At 40.7% G+C, this 24,673-nt stretch overlaps 1 protein-coding gene across 1 annotated transcript in view; it reads left to right on the plus strand.

Moving 5' to 3' along the window:
* Positions 1 to 12,127: 12,127 nt before the first annotated feature.
* The window catches only part of LOC146567177 (cadherin-7-like), a 141,908-nt gene continuing 129,362 nt past the window's right edge, over positions 12,128 to 24,673 (plus strand). Inside the window, exons 1-2 of the mRNA XM_085286847.1 lie at positions 12,128 to 12,371; positions 17,474 to 18,054. Of these exons, the coding sequence (XP_085142973.1) occupies positions 17,818 to 18,054 (237 nt within the window). The 5' untranslated portion in view covers positions 12,128 to 12,371; positions 17,474 to 17,817. The remainder of the gene's footprint in view (positions 12,372 to 17,473; positions 18,055 to 24,673) is intronic.

Below are 24,673 nucleotides of genomic sequence, written 5' to 3' on the forward strand. Positions count from 1 at the left end.
AAAAGAAAAGTACTAACAATGCCATTTAAATGTGTCCACAACAGTTAAAGTGAAGGCAACTTATCCTGGTTGTGTCTCCTGGGCCATTAGCCACTGTTGCCATGCTATTGATGGCCTAATTAAGATGTGTCACACTGAAATATGTCACATTTTTTAAAGGCTGAAATTGATAGCTCACATTAATTTTCACTTTCTCAAAATGACCTTTAATTTCGCTCTCCAAATGCAGGCTTCTGTCTACGCCGGCACACCCTCTCGTACCTGCTCCTGAAACAATACGTCAAAACGCTTTGACAACACACGGAGGGAGGCGGGCCTTCACAAGACAAGACCATCGAAAAGTTCAAATTGAAGTCACCCTTAGATTTCAAATACTAGTTGTATGTGTTTCTCTTGTTTTCTTCTCTTGTTTTTTTTATCACCACTAACAACATTCACAACGTGCACCATTGCAGCCCAGTACCTTTTTTAAAATTCCCCCTCCCTCTTGAGATTTTCTCTTGGGGAAGAAAACAAGATCCAGATCAGGGGATGTCACTGTGGTGAGGTCTTCCTGGGACAAAAAGTGATACTTTCCATTTGGGCTCTGGTAGCCATGAGTTTGTTCTTATCCTCGGGAGACGGGCTCCGCAGGTCAAGCTCTTTGCAACAGATTAAAAGACAGTGTCACTAATGTCACCCAGCAAGGGGATCAGTGGCATAGTGTGGGAAATGAAAGTTGTGACGGACGTGGACGACCACATCAGCTCCTGTCAAGTGTGTGTCTACTCGGAGCATTCTCTTCATCCTGGCAGCCACTGGGGCCTGAGGGGGCCCTGTCAGCTGGAGCCAGCACGGCCCCAGCGCATTCCTGAACCAGGAAAAACCCATGGGGGGCTTTCTTGAAAAGGCTTAGAGGCCTTCAGAAACTCAGACCATCAGCTCAATCAGCTGCTGCCACTCTGCACCGATCTCTGCTGCAGCACCACTGGAGAACTTTTCCAATTTCAGATGTGGGTTTGTCCTCACATGAGAAATCAAAGTGTTAAAAGTTAGAAACAGACAGGGAAAAAAATCTCTGACAGTGGGAGATGGTGGAGGAACAGAGCGCAGTTAATTTGTGACGTGCAGTATAAGGCTTTGTTTTTCGATCGCACTGATAATCAGCTGAGCTCATTCTTACTTGATCTTTATTTCATATACTGATTGCACACAATGGATTTAATCACCATTTGTCATCCTCCCTCTTTTACTTTTTATTTCCCTTTTTGTCTCCCTGAGCAGGAAATTTCATACATTTAGATATCTGCTTACAAGAATATCTTGATAGCTGTTGACATTCATGATTGGGGAAATGTATCTAAAGTGAAAGAGGGATGCTTTTTACCTAACCCTCTTGAATATTTCATTCAAAATAATGACAAAGAATAACAACAACAACAACAAAAAGATTCAAACAATGTCTGATCCCTTCTTGAGACACAGTGGAGAAAAGCATGTTTCATTTTTAGTTGGCAACCCCAAGTTAATCAGCTTGATAATTATGCAAATCAGGTTAGTGTGATAAAAACAAACAAACAAACAAACAAACAAAAACGTGACAAAAGATGTAGACTGTACACCTGGCAAAAAAAAATCACATTTTTGTCCAAACAATGGTCGATAATGGCGTGATGATAGACTCATGTAGCTCTGCCATAACATTTAATAATTCATATGCAACACTGTAAAAAGCAGTCCCAGGGGTAAACTAGCTTGGCCTCTGAAAATCTTACTTGTCTATACGCTTCATGGGCTTGAAAAGAAAAGGAAACTATTGCGCATTTTTCAGGGGGGCAAATTTGGAGAAATGTGTTCAACATTCAGGGTGATAAACTTGGGAAATCCTTTTTGTTTTAGCACCATTAAATGATGCGGTATCTTAATCTCGTCAGTGCTGAGTGTGATGACTTATTTAGCTTTCTGCAGTGAGTCTCAGTAAAGCCTACAACATAACCTAAAGAAGTGACCAATGGCACTCACCAGTATTTGTGCTCACGCATGGTGTTTTATGTGGTAATAACTTTGTGGTCATGTCCCAGTGTTTTATATAGAGTGCTGCTGCAAATCAAATGCTGGGACCCTTTCCCTCCTAGGTCCTCATTCTTTGTCATGACCAGAATTTTTTTCTATGCACATTCCTTAAATTCCAAATTGATAACTGAAAAAGTAGTCAGAAATGCACAGGAGGAATTAACAGCACTGACCAGGCCGGTCACTTCCTGGAAGGTGTACATAAGTGTACATGAGCGCATGCCAGCCCAGACCCATTAGTTAGAGCTTGAACATCTTAACAAATGCAGTCATGAGAAGCAGTTTGTTGCATTTTAGCTTCTGAAGTCTGAATAGAGTACCGACTCCCTGCCCTATTGTGTGCCATTTTAAAACATTTTGTATTCATTTTATGAGCTTCAAGAAAAACTTGTAAAAATGATTGTTATTGTTTTGGTTCTGTTTGGCCTCCACCCACTGGCTCAGCAAGTGCTCTTGGCTCATACAGTCCCATTCACATAAAGATGGAAAGAAAATTTAATGGGCAGAAAAGAAACTCTTGGAGTTAACGAGAAATCTTTGAAATATGCTCAATAAGAGGAAGAAGACTTGTTATACTTCTCTCGGCTTCATTATCCAGCGTATTCAGTCAACCCAGCCGCTCACCCGCGCCTGTGTGTATTCCCATTTGACACTTGTTGGTTGACCGATTCCATTAGATTATCACTGCTCATTTCCTTTTTTTGAGATTGGGGACTCACATTTGTCACCAGCAGGACGTTTCAGGCACGGCGGGAGCAGCGGATTTGGTTTGATGGGACAGCATTTGATTTTCAGGATCAGGAAGCTTTTGCTTGACGCAAACACCACCTGGGCTGCTGGCTGTGCTGCTTGTCTTCACCTGTGTCTTTGCAAGAAAAATAAAAAAGGCGCTGCTTGTTTCCTTGTTACACGGTGGCCAGGAAAAGCAGAGGGGGCTTGTTGAAGCAAACAGAATGCAGATGCTTGGGGTGTGAGAAGAAGGGATGTGGAAAGAAGAGGCGCAAGCAGATGAAGGAGTAGGGGGATAACAAGCTCTTTGCCAACCAGGCAACCATGAGTGCTCCTGCACTGCTCGAGTGAATGCAACAGGCCTGGGTTTTTCAACCTGACTACTGGAGCATGTGAACACACATCTTCCCCGCCATGGGAGAGGAGACTGTCATGACAAAGCCAGTGTCTCTGCCTTTTTTTTTTTTACTGTCCCTTCCTGTTCCTCATTTTATTTTATTTTATTTGTGCTTGTTAGTTGCTCTTTCTTTCTCTTTTTCTCATTGTATGCAACACAAGATGACAATATTTGTTCTCCTTTTTTTTTTCAAAATGAAAGAAAAACATCCGGGTGACGTGCAGGCAAGGCTGGCTGTCAAAAGCTTGTGATATTTGTCACTTTTCAAAAATGCAAAACGAAAAGCCTGGTGCTGGAGGCACAACAAATGAAGTAGAAACTGATAAACTGATGTAACCTCAAGCAGTTTCCTTAAATGATTACGTGCGTCGAGGTAAAAGAGCAATTCCGCATGAGGATGGAGAGGCACCTTTACAGTAATATTTCACACAAGATTTATTAGTTAGCATCAAGTATGCACCACTTGTAGCTATAAACGTTTAAGTTCCAGATTCCTTCAGATTCTGGCAGCTGGGGTGACTCTGGATTTGAATCATTTATGAAAAAAAGAGAATAAATTTTATAAAGTATCAAAACACTTCTGGAACTCCGTCTGCAGTTCATCTAAATATTGTCTCATGCTTTGTTTTTAATATCCAAACTCACACCTATATATGTGTACATTTCAGGTGTGATTGAAACTTTTGCGACTCTTACCTTAAGGCAAATATTCGGTTTTGACAGTCTGACACTGGGGGAACAAATTCTCAGTATTCATGTGAAATCCTTAAGTGAGCCAGAAGCATCACTTTCAGGCTTGGACAGTGTGCCCTCCCCATTGAAATCTGCTATTTAATTCTCAGCGTGTAGGTTGAGTCAGTTTGACATGAAATTTGATGTTTGCTCTTTCCAAAAGAGAGGTCTGTGGTGAAATCACATATAGGTGCATGCAAGTGGACCTTCAGGGAGAGAGCCAAACATAGAAGAAACACTGGAACTCAATTCGTACACGTTTGTAGAAAATGTGTTCCAATTTGTACAATTTTTGTTTGTTTGTTTATACCAAGACAATTTTTTGCTCACCAACTGCCTTGCATGCGAGAATTTAAACCTTTCAAATGTTGAGCTCATCCTCAGTATAAAATTTAAATTTAAAGGTGGATGTTTGTGGAGGAGATCCGGTTGTTAATTGGTCACAACAGCACTTTCAGGGAACAAATAAAACACTGAGGGGATGCTGGGAACAGACGATAAACCAAATTTCAATCTGATGAAGGTTTTGTTGATGTCCCTTTAAGCATTCATTAGGCTTTGCTTTCTGAATCTTTGCAAACTCTGGCGGCCCTTCATTAGTGAAAAATGAGTGCCTCTAACAGTGAGTCAGTAACCATGTTACACCATATTAAATGGACAACTTTGCAGCACAACCAAGCGTGCTGGTACAAAAAATGTCTTTGGTCTCTATAGCTAATTTATACTATCAGGTAGAGAGTGCAAAGTTGGCACATATAAGCAGAGATGGGCTGTAATCTGATTACTATTTTCAAGTAATGAGTAAAGTAAGGGATTACTATTGCAAAAAAGGTAATTAGATTACTGTTACTTTCCCGTAAGCACGCTGGGTTACTAAACCGTGATTTTGTTTGTGAGAGTGTCTCATGACATCGACGTACGAGAGTGCGACGTGACGTGTGTAGATCAACAATGGATAAGATGGAGTGTGGGAGAGAGTACGACCATGCAGCGTTTAAAGCTTGGACGTACTGACATTATTTTGAGTTTGATTCAGTAAAAAGTGGCAAAAGCATTAGCGTCCACTGTAGACTCTTCTGGAGGAAAACTTCTTTCTACAGCTAAAAATTAAACTTCAGATCTGAGCAAGTACAATTACCTAGCACGCTGCCACAGGAATGTGAAATTCACAGAGTAACTCCCTGGATCCCCCCACTGACATGACCGGCCCCACTCCTGCTAAACAGGTGACAATAGATTTAAGAGCGACAGGACTCAGTGCTGCTGAATATTTGATTTTATTGGTTTTTTTTGCTGAGTTTTACCTGCATCTATTTGAAAGAGTGAGTGTAAACACAAAAGAATATTTTATTTTATATGCTGGAATAGGCAGAAAATAGGTTTAAATGGTAAACAAATTTCTTCAAGTCAAAGACTGTTGCATGTGATTAAATTTTTGCTTGATGCAATGTGCATAAAGTTAAAAGATTAAAACTAATAAACAATTTTAAGAAAGAGACTTTTTTCATTTGATTCAATTTTATATGATAGATTTTGCAAAAAAACAGAATTTGGCTGAAACATCTATTGCTTTATTACATATTCAGGTTGTGTATCATGTTTTTAGTTACACGTAACTAAGTAATAAAGCAACTAATTACTTTTGAAAATGAATATTCAGTAAAGTAATGGGATTACTTTCTTGGAGAAGTAATCAGTAATTAGTAACTAATTACTTTTTTTAAGTAACTTGACCAACAGTGCATATAACCAAAATATCCATAGCAATGCCGAGGGTGAAATAGATTTGTCCTGCACAGACTTAATAAAGCTATCAACCAGTTTTTCTACTTGTGATATCACGGTTATGCTTAAATCTGCATAATCAGAATTTTTCCTTTAAAACAAAATATCATAAATAATAAAGTTATTTCTGCTAACCAAGCAGTCACACAGCAACTGGGAGTAATGTTTTGCGACTTGTAGAATATGTATTCACTCACTTTTGGAAAAATAGTTGATATATCTGAGTCAATTTTTTTTTTTAAAAGCAATGAAAAGAGGAAAAAGGCATCTATCTGCCTGCAACACCTCTGGAATAAAATTCAGAGTTGAAATTAGTGGTTGTACAGCTTAAACAGTAAGTGAGAATATTTAAACAGCTGAGCTTCAAGGAGTAAAAGCAGCAAGTTGCCTAGAAAAAAAATTCTCTGTGGGTCATTAAAGAAAACTTTGTGTAGTCATTTGATCTTTGCAAATCAGCTAACTACCAAACGGCTTTCGATTCAGATAGGGATTAATAGCAAAGTTAGATCCCCGTCAACCCTTTTTTCCCTCATTTGCAGAGATTTTGTAGTTGCAGGCTGGAGTGTGAATTGAGAGCACACCCTAAGCTGCCATGGCTCTTCTGCTCTGTGACACACAGACCACTGAATGCAAGCAAGTGGGTGCGTGATTAGGATTCGGATCAGGATGCTGTCTCAGTCGACACAAACCGAGGTGAATGAACATGTCTGTCTGCAGCGAGACGTTTCTCTTTCAGAACCTGCTGTGACGCGTCTGGAGGGAAATTGCTGAGAATGACCTCTGTCAATCTCGAGTATTTACCTTGATTTTTCTCCTCTCTTTTAGGGATTCTCTATCATCTTAAGCAAGTAGTCCCTTTAATCCTAGATGTGCTTTGCAGAAGCGATATTGCCCAATGCTACCTGAAAGATGCTACAAGTCCATGATAAACTCTCAGTAACATTGATTATTCACACAGATGCAGAAGATTGTCCTTGAAGAATGACTGTCTCTGCAGTGTTGGCAGCCAGTGTCACCAACCACCAAGTCATAATTTTGCCTGCGTGCAAAATTGCATCTGCAAGCATGACAACATTTTCAACACACTGTATATCAATGAGGATTAAGACAATTTATGTATGGTGGATGCAAGAAGAGGAACTGTGCGCTGCAGAATCTCCCGGAGAGGAAATATGAGAAAAAAATATCGAAAAAGGGAGTAAGATTGATAAAAACTTGTTACAGTAAATTATTGGAAGTCTAACCCTCCGCAACACAAGTTCTAAGCTGCAACTCAGCAAGATTGACATTCTTACCCTGTAATCTATTTAACCCTCAGGGAAACAGGAGAGGCACGGGCTAAATTAGTGTAATCTGAATGAGGTTTTCTTGAATATGGTAGTTTCAGCCAATAAGAAAACGTATCCGCCGCTAGCCTCTGAGGCATGACAGACAATGAGGATATGGCCATCTGAATCGATACAGCCAATCCCCCATGATTAGGTCATCCATTAGTTCACTTGATCTTTCAGCCCTCTTACATTGCATCTGATGAAAATGTAATCGTTCAATACTTGCTGGATGATTAGTCCAAATCCCCGCTTCTCATAGAGTAACAGCGAGGATGTTTTGATGCAGCATATGTAAATAAGCTCAGCTTTGTATTTTGGTCATGGTGCCAGAGTCAGGGGGACAACAACTCCCCGGTCTCATCCCTTGAACATCAAGGCCCCTCTGCTGTCTCTGATCCCCAACTCTCTACAGCCTTGTGAACTCGAAATGCACCGCGATGCATGTCTGCGTATAGTTTGCTATGCAAAACCCATGCTGCCTGACCCTCACTGTGCGAAACACTGGCCCTGATGTGTCTGAGCTTAAAAGAAAAAAAAAATCAATCAACAGAAGAATTAAAATGAAATAAAGAACAATTAAGAGGGCATTTTAACTTGCGTGCAAATGTCTTGATTCAATTATGGAGATGGGCAGAAGTCAGAGATGAATTAGAACAACCACTAAATGGAATTGAGCTCGATGATAAATCAGGACCCAACTGTCAAGATCACGGTGTGAAAAGGTCACTTGCTTTGAATCATTGCTCTGCCAGAGCTTAAGTGTGCAAAGGCCTGCACAGTGTAGTGGATTTCATAAACTCAAACATTTGCACATTTCACTGCAGATCTTCTTAGCAGTATCTACGCAGTGAGAGCCTCCAGATCACTTCACGTAAAGTTCCTCCTTATTCTGCTCTGTCTGCTGTGCTTTCTGCTCTGGCTGTTTTAAGCACGAGGTTTGGGCACCAGTGTTTTAAAAAGCTGACATTTGTTATGACATTGCTGTAGATGTGCACAGAGCAACACCTTTTTTTTCTTTAAATGTCCACTGGGGAAATCAATACCTTGTTTAGAGGTGAAATTGACCAGTTAATGGTACAATCATCTCTTTTCAATGACTGTAAAAGGCAGTTACTGGAATTATAACGTCAACTATCTTTTAGCAGGTCAGAGACTAATCAGCAATTAACAGTCAATTATCCAATTTCTTTGCTGGTATAAGTATCAGCTAATGTACTTTATATCCATGCATTATGCATTATCAGTTAGAGCAGCGATTCTACCCCAACAACAAGGGACTTCTATCCCAGGATCCCAGGAGAATGTGAAAATGTTGTAGTGCAGCTCAACTAAAAAAAAGAAAATAGTATGTGCACATTTAAATTCTTGTTCAGTTAGCATTAATAGTGCTGTATATTTTTGATGGAAACTGCAAATGTAATTGTGAAATGAGTTCACTTAATTCACTTCGGGTCATTTCTGTTTTATTTGTATAACCCAATATTACATACAGAGGGCTCAAAAGGTCTTCACAGGCATAAAAACACATTAAAAAACAAGGTCACTTACATAGTAAAACAGGAATTTAAGAAGCAAGCAAGCCATCACAAATACACACGCACACAGACATACAAATACATTAATAAAAATAAACCATACATGAGATCCAAACATGGAAACGTGAGAAAAGAAACAATCTTGGGAGTAACAAAGCAGAAAGTATCTGTGATATTGATAAAGGAGATATGCGTAAAGGTCTTATCCACCTGATTCCTAAATATGGCTGAACTCAGTGGGTACGACTGTACAGTGGTCCTATTATTATTATTTTTTTATGAAGTGGAAGCACTAGTTCAGTGCCAGATGTTAAAGGTGTGTTTTTAAGAGTTTCCTGACATTATCTGTAGAGTTCATGAACAGGTAGAAACAGAGGCTTCAAGCCTGACTGCTCACCATTGTTTATGTTTGTCAGGTTTATCGTCGCTCCGGGTTCTTGGCTAGATCTGTGTTCAGATGATGTCTGTGCAGTGGTTACAACGAGCCGATGTTGTGTTTGCAGTATAATGCAGTTGTTTCTGTCTTGGACGCAGTTTCCACTTTAGCATTGCACTCTTGTCCTTTTGTGCAATAAAAAGAAAATATCCACATCTCCACTCCCCAAAATTGAGGTTTTTGAGTGGGGTTGCACCACTCCACCATTTCCTCCTCCTCCCAGTATAGGAATGAAGTCACTTGAGTAAGTGAGAAGGCAAGAATAAAAAAACAAAATCATGTTTGTTTTTACTTTATGTCCATCTGACGGACAGATAACTGAAGAATCTTTGTAATGCCAGTAACGACATAATTGTAATTGCACTGATTTTAGTACTGTCGTGTGTTACATTATTGCATTGCTGAAAAATGTAATGTGATTACAGTAATCTGATACTTCATAACAAGTTACCCCCACCATGGTAAGGAGTACTGTGTATCTAAAAGGGTTAACAGTGGAGGATCTGAGAGTGTGAACTGGGACACAGAGAAACCGACTGGTAGTGTATGAATGGTGAATACAAGACTAATGGATACCTTTGAGGGTGTTCTGTGATATCAAGCAACAAGACATTAGTAGCAGATCCTTAAGTCCTGTATGTCATTAGGTGGTTTTAAGTTTTGAGCACATACCAAAGAGGTTTGAGATTGAGAGCTGAGTAATTTAAAGCTTGGTGAACACTGTCTCACAAGTTTGTTTCTATGCCTTAGGATTTTTTGCAGCCTGTTGAAAGAGGCAACGTCCACCAGGATTTACTGTTTCCATGAAGCTGTGTATCTGGCCTGTGACAATGACAGTACAGTAAGTAGCATTCACATGAATACAGGGATCCAAGATTTCCCAGGAGAAAATACACAGACCTTTGCCCTCCATCCTCTGGCATCCTGCTGTCATCTTTTCCTGGATAAAAAAGTCTCATGCATTCCCAAACAAAGGTGGCATGATTGTGTAGTCATTAGCACCGTGGCCTCACTGCAGGATGATCCTTGATTTGAGTCCACTGGCCACTAAAAAGCATCAACACCTCTCTACACCCCCCCCCCCCCCTTTTTTTTTTTTTGCTTTCAGAACACAGACTTTAAGAACTGAGTGTAGATATGCTGCCTCTTCAATCCCACCTCTTTACGGGTTTAGCTGCACTGAAATACTGTCACTCACTTCAGCTATCAACGGTTTTATTGTTGCATTGTGACACATATTACACGAAAATCAAACTCTGTCCTTGGAGGTCATATTTTAGTGCTCCACAAGCTGCTACAGTATCCCTTCAGTGTTTTTCTTGTTAGTCGGTGAACAAAAAGACACATCAAGGAGCGTGTCACAGGGGAGCAGATTACTGTAGGCCAGGTGAGCAGAGGTCAGAGCATCCTGATGGGGCGATGGAGCACCAAGGGTGTAGGATATGTAATAGAGGCATGGCGGTTAAATGCCGGGGTGGGCCGTGAGATCTAGAGGGAGTAGGACATGGGCCACATCACCTCAGGCATCTCCTGAACGCGCGTGATTGATGGGGAAGAGCTGACGAGCCAAGCTCCCAATGTCACTCTCCAATTAAATAACTCTCACCGCTGAACTACTCCCCCGCGCCCCCCTCCTCCTGCGATAAACCTCCCTCTTCTCCTCCCTTTCACCTCTTCCTCTATTATCACACCCCCCTTACTCCCGCTGCACTCTGTCCCTCTACATCCTTTAAGTTGACTTCTTGATCAGTCCAGCTATTTCCTCTTCTTGGTATTATTCCCTTCCTTTTCTGCCTTTCCATTTGTCTCCAACAATATTAGTCTTCATCGTTTCCCAGCACACTTTATAGTAACTTATTTATATATATATATATATATATATATATATATATATATATATATATATATATATATATATATATATATATATATATATATTTATTTATTTTAACTTGTTCTGTCTCAGATTTAGACTTTGCTAACTGCTCTTCCAGGTATGACAGACAGAGGCTGCTCTTTCTATTAGTTTGGGTCAGTGCTCCCTTCCTAAATGACTGAGATGAGACAAAGGAGGTTGCACCATGGTAATGTGCCGTCTCCAAAATGCAAATAGCATGGATAAAAATGCAAAGAGTGTAATCCATTTGTTACTAATGTCCAATCTCTGTTTATAATTCGAAATGCAATGTGAAAACTGGTGCACAATCTTTTGAAAAAGAAAAGAGTAAGTGTAAACCACCTGCTTCAAAACAAATACCAAAGTCCAAACACTGCCTAGGCTCGATGAGAATTTGTTTTGCAAATGCATGCGTTATTATCTGGAAGGGCTGGCACATATAGTGTGTTTACTGTCACTAATTAGGATCGTAACTAATACTGGTTGGTCTCAGAGTCTGTGACTGTAGAGGTGCCGTAGTTTAAGAGAGGCCAGCCTTATGCTGCATTCTTCTGTCACCACAGGAGCTCAGTTTGCTGCTAATTGGGCGAAAAACAAAACTCCGGGAGCACAAATGTGGAACTTCAGAAAAAAAGCGTACTGAATAAACATTGTGTTTTAAAAGTGTGAATTATTCTGGGGAAAAAAAAGAGAAATACGCACATGTGCCTAAGTGCAAAATTTCCCAAAATTAAAAATGAGAGAGTTCTTTTAAACATGTGGTAGCTCTCAAGATTTAATTAATTCTCAAGGTGAGGGGAGATGCTAAATTCCTCTCGCTGGTTGAAGGTGTCAATAATTTGGTATTGATTTTCCTTTCACTAGCAAGGCAATCATTTCACAGTACGCATGCCATCTGCTGCCAAAAACTTGGCAGGTTTGAATTTTGGTTCTTCGTCCGGTTTGCCAAAAACGCTGCGTGTCTCTGGCTCCCTCCTTGCCAACTTATTTTGGTCAAACTCTTTCGATAGGCTCCCTCCACTCCAGTCAGCGAGCATTTGGCTCAGATGAGAGCGTTTCCTGTCTCGCCCGGTGTTCCGATTCCCTCGTTGCCTTATGTTAAGAGAAATATAGATACGTACCCAAAACCCTGCAGCTGGGGTTCCCTGCACAGAGTCAGCACTGCGCAGGAGGGAGAGAGAGAGAGTGAGAGTGAGAGAGTGCGTGAGAGTAAGAGAGGGGGAGAGAGAGAGTTGGAGAGCGAGAGAGAAAGAATCAGACTTGCCACATCCCTTCCCAAGGGTGAGCATTTACGCGCGATCCGGTAGCCGATCTCCAGCAGCCGTGCACCGCCATCAGGACTAATTTCATCATGAAAACTTTCAAACTCTTTATTTTGACATAAGCCGTTTTTTTCTGCGTGTGCTGGAGAGAAGAAGCCCAACTTCTACCACGGCACACCATCCGTGTCGCGGTGAAGTTATTCCATCTTCTTTGGGTGAGTAATTTTAATAGATTTCACAGCTGCAATCATGTTTCGAGTTTTTTCTTTCTTTCTTTCCCACATTTTTTTTTGTTAATGTATGCGCTACTAGGGCTTTGCTTTGCATTTTTTGTCCCGTCGCTTATTCTGTGATTAGTATTCCGTGGACACGGATTTCCTGCGGCGGTCGCTCACAGAGATGTTTACTGTCGGCGCTTTCGTGCTGCCCGTTTCCCATCATGTGCTCATTTGCCACCACTCTCCGTCCTCTCCTGCTTGATTTCTCCAAACACTGAAGTTGTCAAGATGTTCACTCGATCTTTTCCTTTTTCTTCTTCTTTAAATTATCAAAACGCCGCTAGGTCGATTAGGGAACAGGTGCGCCCTGCGAACTTTTTCTGCATCTTGCAGGTGTCGGCAGCCAATGCGCAATTATTGATAGTTAACAGCAGGGTCAAAGAAACCAGGTCGCCTGACTGTGCAAACCTGACCAGAACAAAAGGTCTCTATAGAGAGGGATACCTGCTGATTTGCACTGCAAAGGGTCACTCAGTATAGAAATGAGCTGCAAAATCTCATTTCCCCCCTCCATCAACCTACATAAAGGAAAAAATGCCTGAAGCTTTAAAAATGAACTTATTTTCAATCATATTAGGAATTAAGACTTTTCTAAAATGAAAAGATTTGCCCTGTTTGAGGCTGAGATACCCCCACATGCTTCGAGGAAATTCATGAAACTAATAACTGCAGTGGGAATAAGCGGAACCATACCAGAAATTGGCACAGCGTTCCACTTGTTTAAGGACAAAAATGACATTATGAATCAATATACAATAAAATGACTCACTGAGATGGTACTTTTTTTCCCCCAAGTGTCTGTTTAGCTTTCAACAAAATGCCTCAAACTATCTGTGCAAATTGGTTCACTCGTGTTACTTTTATTTTTATCCTGCATGCCACATAGTCGCCATAGTGAGAGGAATGAATATACAGTTCATCAGCTGCTTGATTTATTATGTTTATTAATTCGGCGCAAGCAATTAAAGATATGATTGTTTTGTGCGTGTGTGGAACTGAAGGTCAGCATTTTCACTTCTTTTAGAACACTGTCCTAGAAATACCTACACAAACCTTAATAAAAAACAGGTGGCTTTGCTTTCTTACAGGAAAATTAATAACAGAGAGTTTTGATTTAACATTGTTCCACTTGCTGTTTGGTAGACAAACAGTGATTCAGTCTGCAAGTCTGGCATTATTTTCAGAAGTGCTTTAATATAGGTGAAAAAGGCGATTGTCTTATTCCTGGCCCTGAGCACATCCATCTACATCTTGACATCTTTTTCCGTGCAGCGTATGAAGCATACAATGTCAGTCAGCTTCTTCCAGTGCAGGATGCCAGGTGAATTTAAATGAACGCGAGATGAGATGTTAGAAATCAGCGTGAGGGACGACCACCTTTCAACTGGAGAGCTCGGGTTCAAGCTCCTGCGTCAGCAAGAGTCTGATCTGTGTGCACTGTAAATATCCTTGAAGACCCGCCAGGTATATGGCCACTGTTGCTCTGCAGCTGACCCTGTGCTCTGATTTCTTTATAAAAAGACAAGCAAGGAGAGAAGGTCTAAGAAAAATCAATGAAATGTCATGCTACTATTATTTATATGAAAACTGCTCACATACAGCTCCTTTTTTTTATTACAAACAGACCTTTAAATGTCACAAAACACACAAAAAGGCTAGATCTATAAGTTCTCCAGTGAATATACTGTACACCTATCACCCACAGCATTAAAATCACCTTCTCAATATTATGCAGGTTGTACTCATGCTGCCAAAACCTCCCCCCCTCTCAAAAAAAAGAAACTGCTCTGACCCATCCCACCATGTGCACAAAACCTCTGGGGGCGTCCTCTTATGTCTGGCACCATGATGTTGGCAGCAGATGCTTTGTGGGTTGTGGTGTGTGGTCCAAATGGTTCCTAATTTATATATTTTTTCCTTTCTTGTAGTTTCTTGAAATTGGGATCTGTGGAAACTGAAATATGAGTTTAAAACCGACATCTTCAGCTGCTGTTGAGAGCCTGCTGTTGTTAGGTGGTACCATTGCCATTGTGGGGGGTGGGATGGAGGTGGGAGTCTGCAAAATTGTTTAGTTGATGGGGTGGTGTACAGGCCAGACATAGACATGAATCACAGGACCCAAGGATTCCTAGAAGTCAAATGGATCGATCTTATTAAATTTACCTATCCAGTAGTTTTAATTGCGGCCGTATGCTTGTATGACACGTGAATCTGTCTTTGTGAAGTGTCCCAAACCATAATTGACTTAGGTTCACAGACGTTTGTGTAGCGTGATCTGCCCCCCGGGGAGAAGACACTGCACGTTCCCAATGATGGAGGAGAATATGGATCAGAGGAAGCGTGTGACTGGTTACTGAGCGCTGTAGCACTGGTAATCCTGTTGTGAGACTGGCAAATGGGATTAGAGGACTGTGTGTAAGAGAAACAGAAGCGAGGGATGACCGGGAGGCTTTACATTCATGGCTTTATCTCACATTTTCACTTCATTTAAAGTCATCGCGTTGACAACGGCCAACCAAGAGTCGGCTTCTTCGCAGGCAATCCTGTGTGTGCTTTGACCATTTTGAAAGCCTGATATTGCTAGACTGAGTGAGTCAACTTTATGATTATATCTGAATATTTTTAAAGCAAAAGAAAGAGTTTTTTTTCTGCATCGTTGAAAACTAACTGAAGCATTTAAGGGATATGGCACAAACATTGTGAGGGCTTTCAAGCAGGATGACCCACCGTGTTTTTTCAAAAAGAAGAAAAAACTGCTTTTAAATGAATAATAATGGGCAGCCTGCTATAGTGAAGGTAAAGTGCCTGTGTGGTTTCCCAACTGTGCCAGTCTCTGTGTCCCTTTGCTTTACAGTATTCCTCCAGTGTTTGGTTCCACCAGCTTACTTACTAGGGGACAAAGCATTTGACAGTTTTTTCTCTGTTGTTATACCATCATTGAGTCCCCCCCCCCACACACACACACACACAAAACTTAAAGCCAACTTGACATCAGCAGAAAAAAAAGAAAGAAACACCAGTCTCACAAAACGCTCTTGGTATGTTCGTCTCTGTTTGCCAGTAGTGAATTTATTTCAATCACTTTCAATTGATATAATACGCTTTAATTCTTTAAAATGATGAACAGCTTAACTGCATTGGGAAAAAATTGATTTCTCCTACTGCATGAGTTGGCTAATAACTTAAAATCAAACAGACAGTAAATCAACAGAAACTCATTAACTAAAAAGCCAATATCTGCTTTACTGAACCCACAGTTGCACCCACAGCTGCATCAGTGTCATCTCCAGCCTCCCGTCTCTTCGTGTTCGGGATTTCGCGAAATGAGAAGCATTAACTTGGCCGCTCGGCTCACACTGACCCTGTGCCGATATTCTCTCCTACAATACCACGGCTGCAACCTGCCTTCACAACTCGTGCTGCCCTGCAGCCAGATCTGCTCCACTTTCCACCTCTACCATTAAATTGTCATGTAGAGGCAGTGACTTTGAATCTGTGTATTAATGCATATGCACACATTACAGATTTAGTATGTTTAGCATACGTGGGGTTTTTTGTGTGGTTTTTTTCACATTGAAAGCAATGGCAGATCAGAATGTTATCATAGTGTTCTGGATAAAGCTGTGCCCTGTAGTGGTTTATGTGCTTCTTGCACTTTGACCAGAAATATTTATTTAATATGCATTTTTTTAAAAAAGAAAGAGTTTCAGATGCTTTTAGAAAAATAAAAGAACGTGTTGAGGATGCTCCTCACATACAGCATACACATATGTGTCTGCAGAGGTGACAATCATGCTGTTGTCATTTCAGTATTAATTATTAGCGCTGGCTAATGACTTTGCTGTGGTGAGGTACAGCAAACGACTTCCACAGGATGTGTGGTGTGCTGTTTTTATTTTGCTTGGGGGGGCAGAGAGGAAGTAAAATGAGAACTGGAGAATCTGTGTGGGAAGACAGAGGTCACTGTATGCCAAAGCAATTACCTTCCTCATCCAGGGCCCTGCCAATGCGCTCATAGAGGAGAGAGAAAGAGAGGTCAGTGAGGAAATAAATAGATGTATGGTCAAACACTCAGTCTTCTGCACGTCTGCTTTAGAGCACCTGCTGAAGTTTAAATGGCATTCGTATCGCCTCAAGTTCATACAAATGTGCCCGAAAGCGTCGCTCCCGTGAGCCTCCTTCACAAATATTTATTGAGGGAATTTGTTGAAGTTCTAATTAGGTGTCAAATTAGACAGACAAAAGCAGCAATATTATGAAGTTTATATAATTGCTCAACTGCCAGGATGTGTTGTGACATGAAGAACATTATCTGTCAGGAGCCGATGCTTTTCTCTGCTCTGACAAGTCTTCATGTTCTGGCATCTTTGGGGATCTGTCACAGAGCGAGGATGGCAGCGAGATAGATCCCCTTGCATGTGCTCGGACCGGGCAACAGAGTGCTCGGAGTAGAGGTCAGAAGAGCCCGGGCCATCATGCTGCTGACAGCTCAGATTTATTTTTAATCCAGGCGATGAGAGCTAGCCACACAGATCATGTGGCTTGTTAGTGTTGAATGGCGAGCCCCTCCGCCATTACACTGCGATTTTACACAAAGAAAATGTGACAAAATAATGACCTTGGTGAGGGAAAAACCCAGATAATTGAGAGCCAGCTGAATGGCATTTGATTGTTATTCCACGCAGCGGCTGCTGTTTCTTTCGGTGTGAAATCTCTTGAAAAGTCAGGTCACTTTCCCTCCATCAAAGCCTTATTAACATTTTGACCTCAACCAATTGTTCTTTGTTGTGTGTGTAGGTTACAGTGTGTACATGAAGGGCGTTACATTGATTGCGTTTAACATATTTACTGTCTGCTCATTTTTGACCAATTTCTTTATGATTGGTGAAAAATGTCATTATCATTGCATCAGCAGCCACGTTACTTGCTGCCCAAAGTGGCTGCGGTCACAAAGCAATTTTGCTGACAGTCCTTCCTCTCTCCTCTCCTCTCTGTCTTTGTCTCTTTCTTTTTTTTCTCCTCTCTCTGTGTTCTGATAGGTGCCAATTATAAAGGCCCTGCATTGAAGCCTCTCCAGCCGCCAGTGACCCTGTTAGCTGGCTTTAATGTCAACGATCTGGCTCCAAAGTGGAGGGAATTACCTCACTTTTAGTCTTCAATCAGGCAAAAAAGAAGAGCAATACAGCAAAATGCAGAGCTTGACTCTTTTTCAACCCTTGTGCTCTTTTGAGGGTCTGCCTGCTCTTGCTTTCTGGTGAAACACAGGGTCAGGACTGTGTGGATAAAACCCTGAGGGTTTTGACATTTCAGCTTTTCTGTCTTTTTTTTTTATTTTTAATTTTTGCTCCTCTTCTGGCCTCAGTGCTTTTTGGAAAAAGCCCAAATGATCTGGTGGTGTTGCTCAGGCATATGCAGAGCCCTGGCTCTTCTGGCGCTCCTGTTTCCCTTGCAGGAGAGGAGCTGCTGGGGTCTCAATCCCAGCTCTGGGGATCTGGAGAAGTCTCCACACTCTGATCCAGACCCCTGGGATGTCCCGCACAGAAACAGACGCAGCTGGGTATGGAACCAGTTCTTCGTATTAGAAGAGTACACAGGAAATGAACCTCTCTACGTTGGCAAGGTAAGCGATCCATTAGCACAGTTTAGTGTGTTGTATATGTGCAAGAAATGTGACTGAGCTGCTGTTCAAATCAGCACCTACTTGTGTTTTTTATTTATTTATCATTTTTTGCACGTTTGCTGCACCTGCACAATAATACACATATCAATAACTCCTTACCACAATGACCTGCAAAATCTGGGACACAGCAGGGTTTCAGAGAGTTGTACATATTCCTATTGTCCTATATAAAATGCTGAACAAATGAAAACACCAAATGCAGACAGTGTGGGAGGACATTCTGCATTTTATTGCGACAAGGTTGAAGCATGTGCTTGTGGAAACACGCAGTTTTAGTTTGGAGATCAACAAGGTAATTTGCATTGTAATCAGTCCACAGAAAAAGGTATATATATTACTCAAATGTGTCTTTTTACAGTAGGTGTTTTGCCAAGGTCCAAGCAGATAGATCAAAGTAATGCCTGTTTTGGTAGGTAAATAAGTACAAAAACCTCCCAATGACATTTAAAGCAAGGCATAAATGGCATAGTTAACGCGAGGGTACACTGACAAAGTGACTAATCATGCTTTTATGAGATGTGGCAACACTGCTGGTAGCATTTCCTTAGGTAAAGACCAATAGTGGTAAAAACATAGGCCGCTTAACTGAGTAATATAGCATTAAAATACGCCTTTATAAGAAATTTTCCAGCGTTCACATTTTAAGTGCGAGACAAAACAACGCAGTGTACTTAATTATGTACAATTACAATGCAGGAAGTTATTTAGAGAACTTTAAAATTTAGTTTGTAGTTCATTCATCTTTAAACGGTGTGGAACTAGCCAGTAAAGGCTTCTAAAGGCACTCTGAGGACATGTTTATATGTGTAATCTCACACCTGTAGTTTTTGCTTAGACACAAGTAATTGTACTTCAATTACTGACATATCCATTAGTAAAAGCTTGATCTTTCAACTGTAATACTTTAAATTAGTTTAATACATTGCAGCATTACTGTGAATATTGAACAGGCTAATCCCTTCGAAAGGGGATGTTTAAAAAGACTTACCAAAGTATCTATGCAAGGCCTTTTCTAACTTGGCAGGGAATAGAAAGATTATCTATAAAGCACATTTTATACACAGAGGCAATTTTGAGTTTTTGACATGCATTGCTCTGAAAGAAATTCAGTGCAAAAAAAGTACAATATCCCCTGTGAGTGCAGTAGATAATAAGTAGAAGAATTTGTTTGAAAAAGAGATGTAAGTAGCATAAAATTGACTTATTTTTGTTGAATGGAATCACTATAGCTGAAAATGAATCATTCAAAGAGGTGCAGTCAGTGAAAAAGTAACATTCAAATCAACTTTAAGGGAAAGCCCCTCATAATGTATTTTATTAAGAATTTTTCATCGAGGTGTAAAGAAGTAAATATACTGTATACTCTATAGGTAAAAGTACCTGACATCTGTAGTGTAATACATTAATGAGTATCCACAGGTATTTTTAATCCAATACTAATGCTGGAGTAGCCTTCTGCAGAACCGTTAGTTTGCAGTGTGCAGAAGCATTGCTCCCCAGCTTTCAGCGCTACAGGATAAATGGACAGCTCCTGTTGGAAAATGGCTCTAGCGTGTGCAGTGCAAGCCAGATGGGTCTTGGATTGGTCTCCAGATCCCTGTTATCTTGGAGAATTTTCTGGTCTTATTATTAAATTAGTTTTCATCTTTCCGCTCGTCTGTAGGATAATCATTCTCATCTGCATGTATTTGCTAGTTCTGCTCTCACAAGCCCATTTCCTCGCTGTCTCTGAACTGGATTAGCGTCTCCAGCTGGAATTAGGATACATTTGACTGTCCTATTGTTCTCCTCTGTATTTTTTTTTTTTTGCCAGAAGGCTGCTAGAGCAAAGCATCTAAATCAAAATGAGCTTATTTGTGACATTGCTGGAGTTCAGCTAAAGGTCATTTCTTGTCCGCGGTCATCTTAAATGCAGTTTTGTCTGATCTGTGTGTCCCCAGATATCTGTTACATCTGACTACTGAGGAGAGCGTTTTTGCTTGTGAACATCTGTGCCGTGTCCTTGTCCTGCGTTGCCCATTTGAAAGTTAAAAAAGAGAGGTCAGCGGCGCAGTCAGGAATTTCTAGTGCCTGTTTTCTTTTACACATTCTTGTGTCTGATTGCTTTTCTTGTTAGTAAATCCCAAAGGACATGAACAGACTGATTACTTATTCATAGATGTGTTGAGATCCGCTTATTCACATGGAATATACACAAACTCATTTGCAAGTAAGCTCCTGACTAAGAGGTCCTTTTATTTTTCCATTCAAACACTGATTCATCCTTTATGGCTTTTTTTTTTTCTTTTCATTTTGTAGTTTTGTAGTAATTCATCTACCAATCCGGTGTAAAGACAACATAGCAGCAGGCATGTAAAAATCAGACTGGTTACATCTTTGCATCTGACCTCATGCCCGAGCCCAAACCCTTTGAGAAATATCAAAAATCTGATTCATTGACTCCCTGGGGGCAGAGCAGGCTGCCTGGGAGCTTGAGAAGCTGTCACATTTGTTCCCTGAGATCATAGTTGTCACGTAGTGTGTGTTTGTTTGATGTCGCAAGGGCACACTGCTGCTGTAAAAAAGCGTGGGTGGGACACCCTGACCTTGTGACTCAGTGTGAGTGACATGGAAGGTCCTGCCATGTCACGAAAATGACCTTACTGGAAATGAATTCTTCATAAATAAAAAAAGAATAAAGTTACAGCGCTAACACACACAGCCCTAAAATTCCCGGCAGGTTATAAGCAACAACACCAGAGTGGCACAACCAGTAATTGCTTTTGTCAGAAGTATCCGGATATCTAATATGACGAACAATAGGAATCCATGTCCAAACAATGATCCAGTCACAGCACAATTTGGCCATTTGTTTGGCTGGAAGCAAAGGCAAAAATGATATAGTCAGTAGGAAATAGGAAGTTATCACTTTGGCCTGGCTGCTCCCCGTATCTGCAGTCTGCTTGGCTTTAATGCATTCTGTCAGATTCTGAATTTCACAACCAAATGTCTCATTATGCCTTGGCACTCAGCCTCGGGTAAGTGTACTGGCCTGGAATCAGCGGCAGTCAAATCAAGCCAGTGGAAATATACATTAAAGAACCTCAAACTACACAGCCTCCACCGCAAATTGTCAACACACTTATTTAAACAAGTGAAAACGCTGGAACAAGTCATCCACTTAACAAACGCTTACTGGTAAACATGATGTGATGCGCATTTCCTGCGGGGTGTTCATGTGGCTAAATATTTGCCTGTGTTGAAACAGCACTGTGTGGCATCTGCTGAATAAGCGGTGTTAGGAGGTGTGAAATTTTTTTAGATCTTTGTTTTTGTTAATGCATCAACATCACTCGCCTCGCAATTCGGAACACTTTTTCCATGTTCAATAACTTTTCTAAATCCACTCCCACATGCTATTTTTCATGGATCTGTTTGTGTTTGAGCAGCGAGAGAAATTTGCAGCCTTTGAGGCAGAGTGCTGCTTCACATCACAGGAGGTACAAGCGCACAGAAGCAGCCCTTGTGCTGAACCGCACTTATTTATAGAGATGTCTTCAAAATTAGCCATCTAACTAACCATCCGAGTAATGGATGGACCAATTTCACCTTATAATTCAAGCGGGAGTTGGGCAGCAGTAGCCGGGGCTCTTCAGCTACACTCAAAAGCATTTCTTTCAACACAAATAAAAGAACCCTTACGAAGAGCAAAAGACTAGAAGCCGTCTCTTGATGGAAACATCTCTGGCCCTGAGCTATCAAATGTACAAAGGTGCCGGAAATTCAACAAAAGAAACAGAATTTTCCGTTTTTTTGTGCAACGAGCGTTTGTTGTGCTTTTTATTTTTGCAACTTCCACTAGATATTTTTTCATGTGCGTGCATTATGAGTTATTTGTGACCCGACATCGAGAACTCGGTGTTCGGAATGACAGTAATTCAGCTTAATAATCAAACAATATGCATCGTGGGCAGCAGGGACAGTCCCACAGATAATTACACCAGAGTGAACATAATGTGTTACTACTCAAGCCACTTCATTAGCATTCTTTGGAGTGTTCACTGTCAAATGGGTTAGAATCATAGCGCACAGGCAACTTGCAAAGGTCAGCCTCACTAGCGTCTACTCACACTTGCTGGTGCCACAAACACCGCACAGCTGGGGAGTGGTGAGAGCAGCTTGTTGAGTCGGAGAGAAGGGTGATTCAAGCTGACACGGGGACATCATACACACAAGGGACAAGAGCTCACATAGTTGGGAGCTCGAGAGGCATCCTGGGGCCATCTGAGATAGTGGGAAAGCCGTTATTCAAGCCAGAGAATCAAAGAAGATAAAAACAGCAGTGTAAACCAGACAGTAGGGTAGTTATCAGCAGGGTAGGGGGGAAGACAGGATGGGGACATTGTTTACTCTTGGACTCTCTCACACATATAGGGCTGAAGTGAATATCAGCAGGGCAATTTTTAAAGCAAATTTGGTGAAGTTTGACTTAAAGTCTAGAAGGAGGTTGGGACAAAGTCAGGGCAAAGCCGTTTATATGAGGTTGAGGGCAAAACAGACGACAAGCTGCACATGCAAATCATCAAAGAACACAGCTAATAATTTAAAGTAAGCTAAGTTGACTTTAGTGGCTGGGGTCTGACCAAAGATCTCCTAAATAGACATGAATTTTAGCAGCAAGGTTGCAGAGTTTCATATAGTTACAGAATTTGCCAAACAAGGTAATTGACCCTTAAACCAAACACAGGCTGGCTGTGAATGGCAACAGGTTGGATGTCTGCAAACATATGATTACATGTGGACAGGGGTTCAGTTTTATGCCCTTATTTGCTTTCTGGAGAGAACTTTTTGGTTTCACTTAAATATGAAGCTGTGGCCACCAGCATGTTTGCTTTGCTTAGCATAAACACTGGGAACAGAGTGTAACAGCTAGCTTGGTAGCCAGGTAACAAATTCAATTTACCAACACCCCTAAGGCTCACTAATTAACAGCTTATATCTAGTTTGTTTAATTTGTGTAAAAACTGAACTGTATAAACGACGGTTAGACAGAGGGTGATGTGCCAGGGTATTTCTTGGCTGTTAGCAGTTGCTTGGCGACCAAGGGAGGCTCTAGGAAGTTACCATGCCTGGCCAAGGCCTATTCTGGTGAAAAAGTGCATTCACCAAAATAGCATACTATTCATTTGCCACGAATAACCACAAAGGTTCCAAATCAGAGACAGGCAATGACGTGTCGGTTTTGGAGTAATACAATAATGCTGTAGAAATGAGTTTCTGTAAAGCTGAAGTTACGCCACTTTGCATGTCTTTGCATCCATTTTTGTTTGGGAGGAGGGGTGGGAAGGATTAGGATCTTGTTTCAACAAGCTGAAGTAGTACAAGTAGGTTCTGCACTACACTATGAGAGGTAGTCTAGTTCATTTATTTATTTAACTTTTGTCGATTCTGACCTGAAAACAAGTCAGATCAAGCTTTAAAATTAGGGAAATTAAGTAAGATGTCATTAAGTTTGCACACACACTTGTGGACAGGTTTATTTGACTTACTTTAGCTGGTTACACCTCCAATCAGGTGCAATTTAGAGAATTGTTAATTCTGTGGTGTCCAACAAACTATACTAAATGAATTAAACTGTTTAAAGCAATAAAATTGATTAACTGTAATCACACAACAGATTAGGCTTCATTTAAATTTGATCTTTGATATTTGACTTCATGCAAATATAGACAATCTCTGCACAAAGGCGGTTTTAATGCATAACATAATGGAAGAGCCAGGGCATTTTTAAAAAGGTGGCCAGCCCCATACCATTACTTACAGTACACTGCAGTAGCCTTAAAAGTGATGTCTTGCTCTTTTTATTTATTTATTTATTTATTTATCTATGTATTTATTATTTTGCTATAAGGTAGATCCTGCCAATCTATCATTTTTTAGGTACCTACTCTTATTAACATATTGACATATACTATTAGCATAATTTCCTCTGGGATTAATAAATTATTCTGATTCTGATTTTGATAATTGCTTATGGAGGTATGACAGCAATTTGCACCATGTACATTGCGAAGTACACCATGAGGATTCTTTTGGAGGTTGTTAAAGTTGTTTTTTATCGAGCTGTTTATAAAGCTTACAGGATAATTGAGTTTAAACAGGTGGGTGCGCTGTCTCTGAGGGAAAACCACAGTGAAAGGGTTCTATGAATATTTGTGCAGCCTATGATGGGCTTCACAGCTTGTTGTTTGGTGCGGTCAGAGTTTTGCGGTGTGGCCACCTCTACAGTTCACTTAGACTATTAGAATATATTTTAGTTCTAACCTGCAGGACAAATGTTACGATTTGTTTTGAAGCACACAATTTGGATCTGAGGATATTTAAAATAACATCTGATGTGAAGCCCTGAATGATCAATAGTGAGTTTTTTCCTCTTTGTGCATCTTGGCTGTTAATTTATGTTTTGAACATGCTTATTTTTCAGAGGGAGAACTCCAGAAATTGCTGGGCATGGAGACTGGTTTGATAACATTTTCTGAAGTCGGGATTAGAGTTTAACAAGATGCAAATGTTTTTGTTC

Source organism: Mchenga conophoros, linkage group LG9, assembly GCF_057382185.1.
Source record: "Mchenga conophoros isolate Kocher_MC1m ecotype Shallow Benthic linkage group LG9, M_conophoros_male_GT1.1, whole genome shotgun sequence".
NCBI lineage: Eukaryota > Metazoa > Chordata > Actinopteri > Cichliformes > Cichlidae > Mchenga > Mchenga conophoros.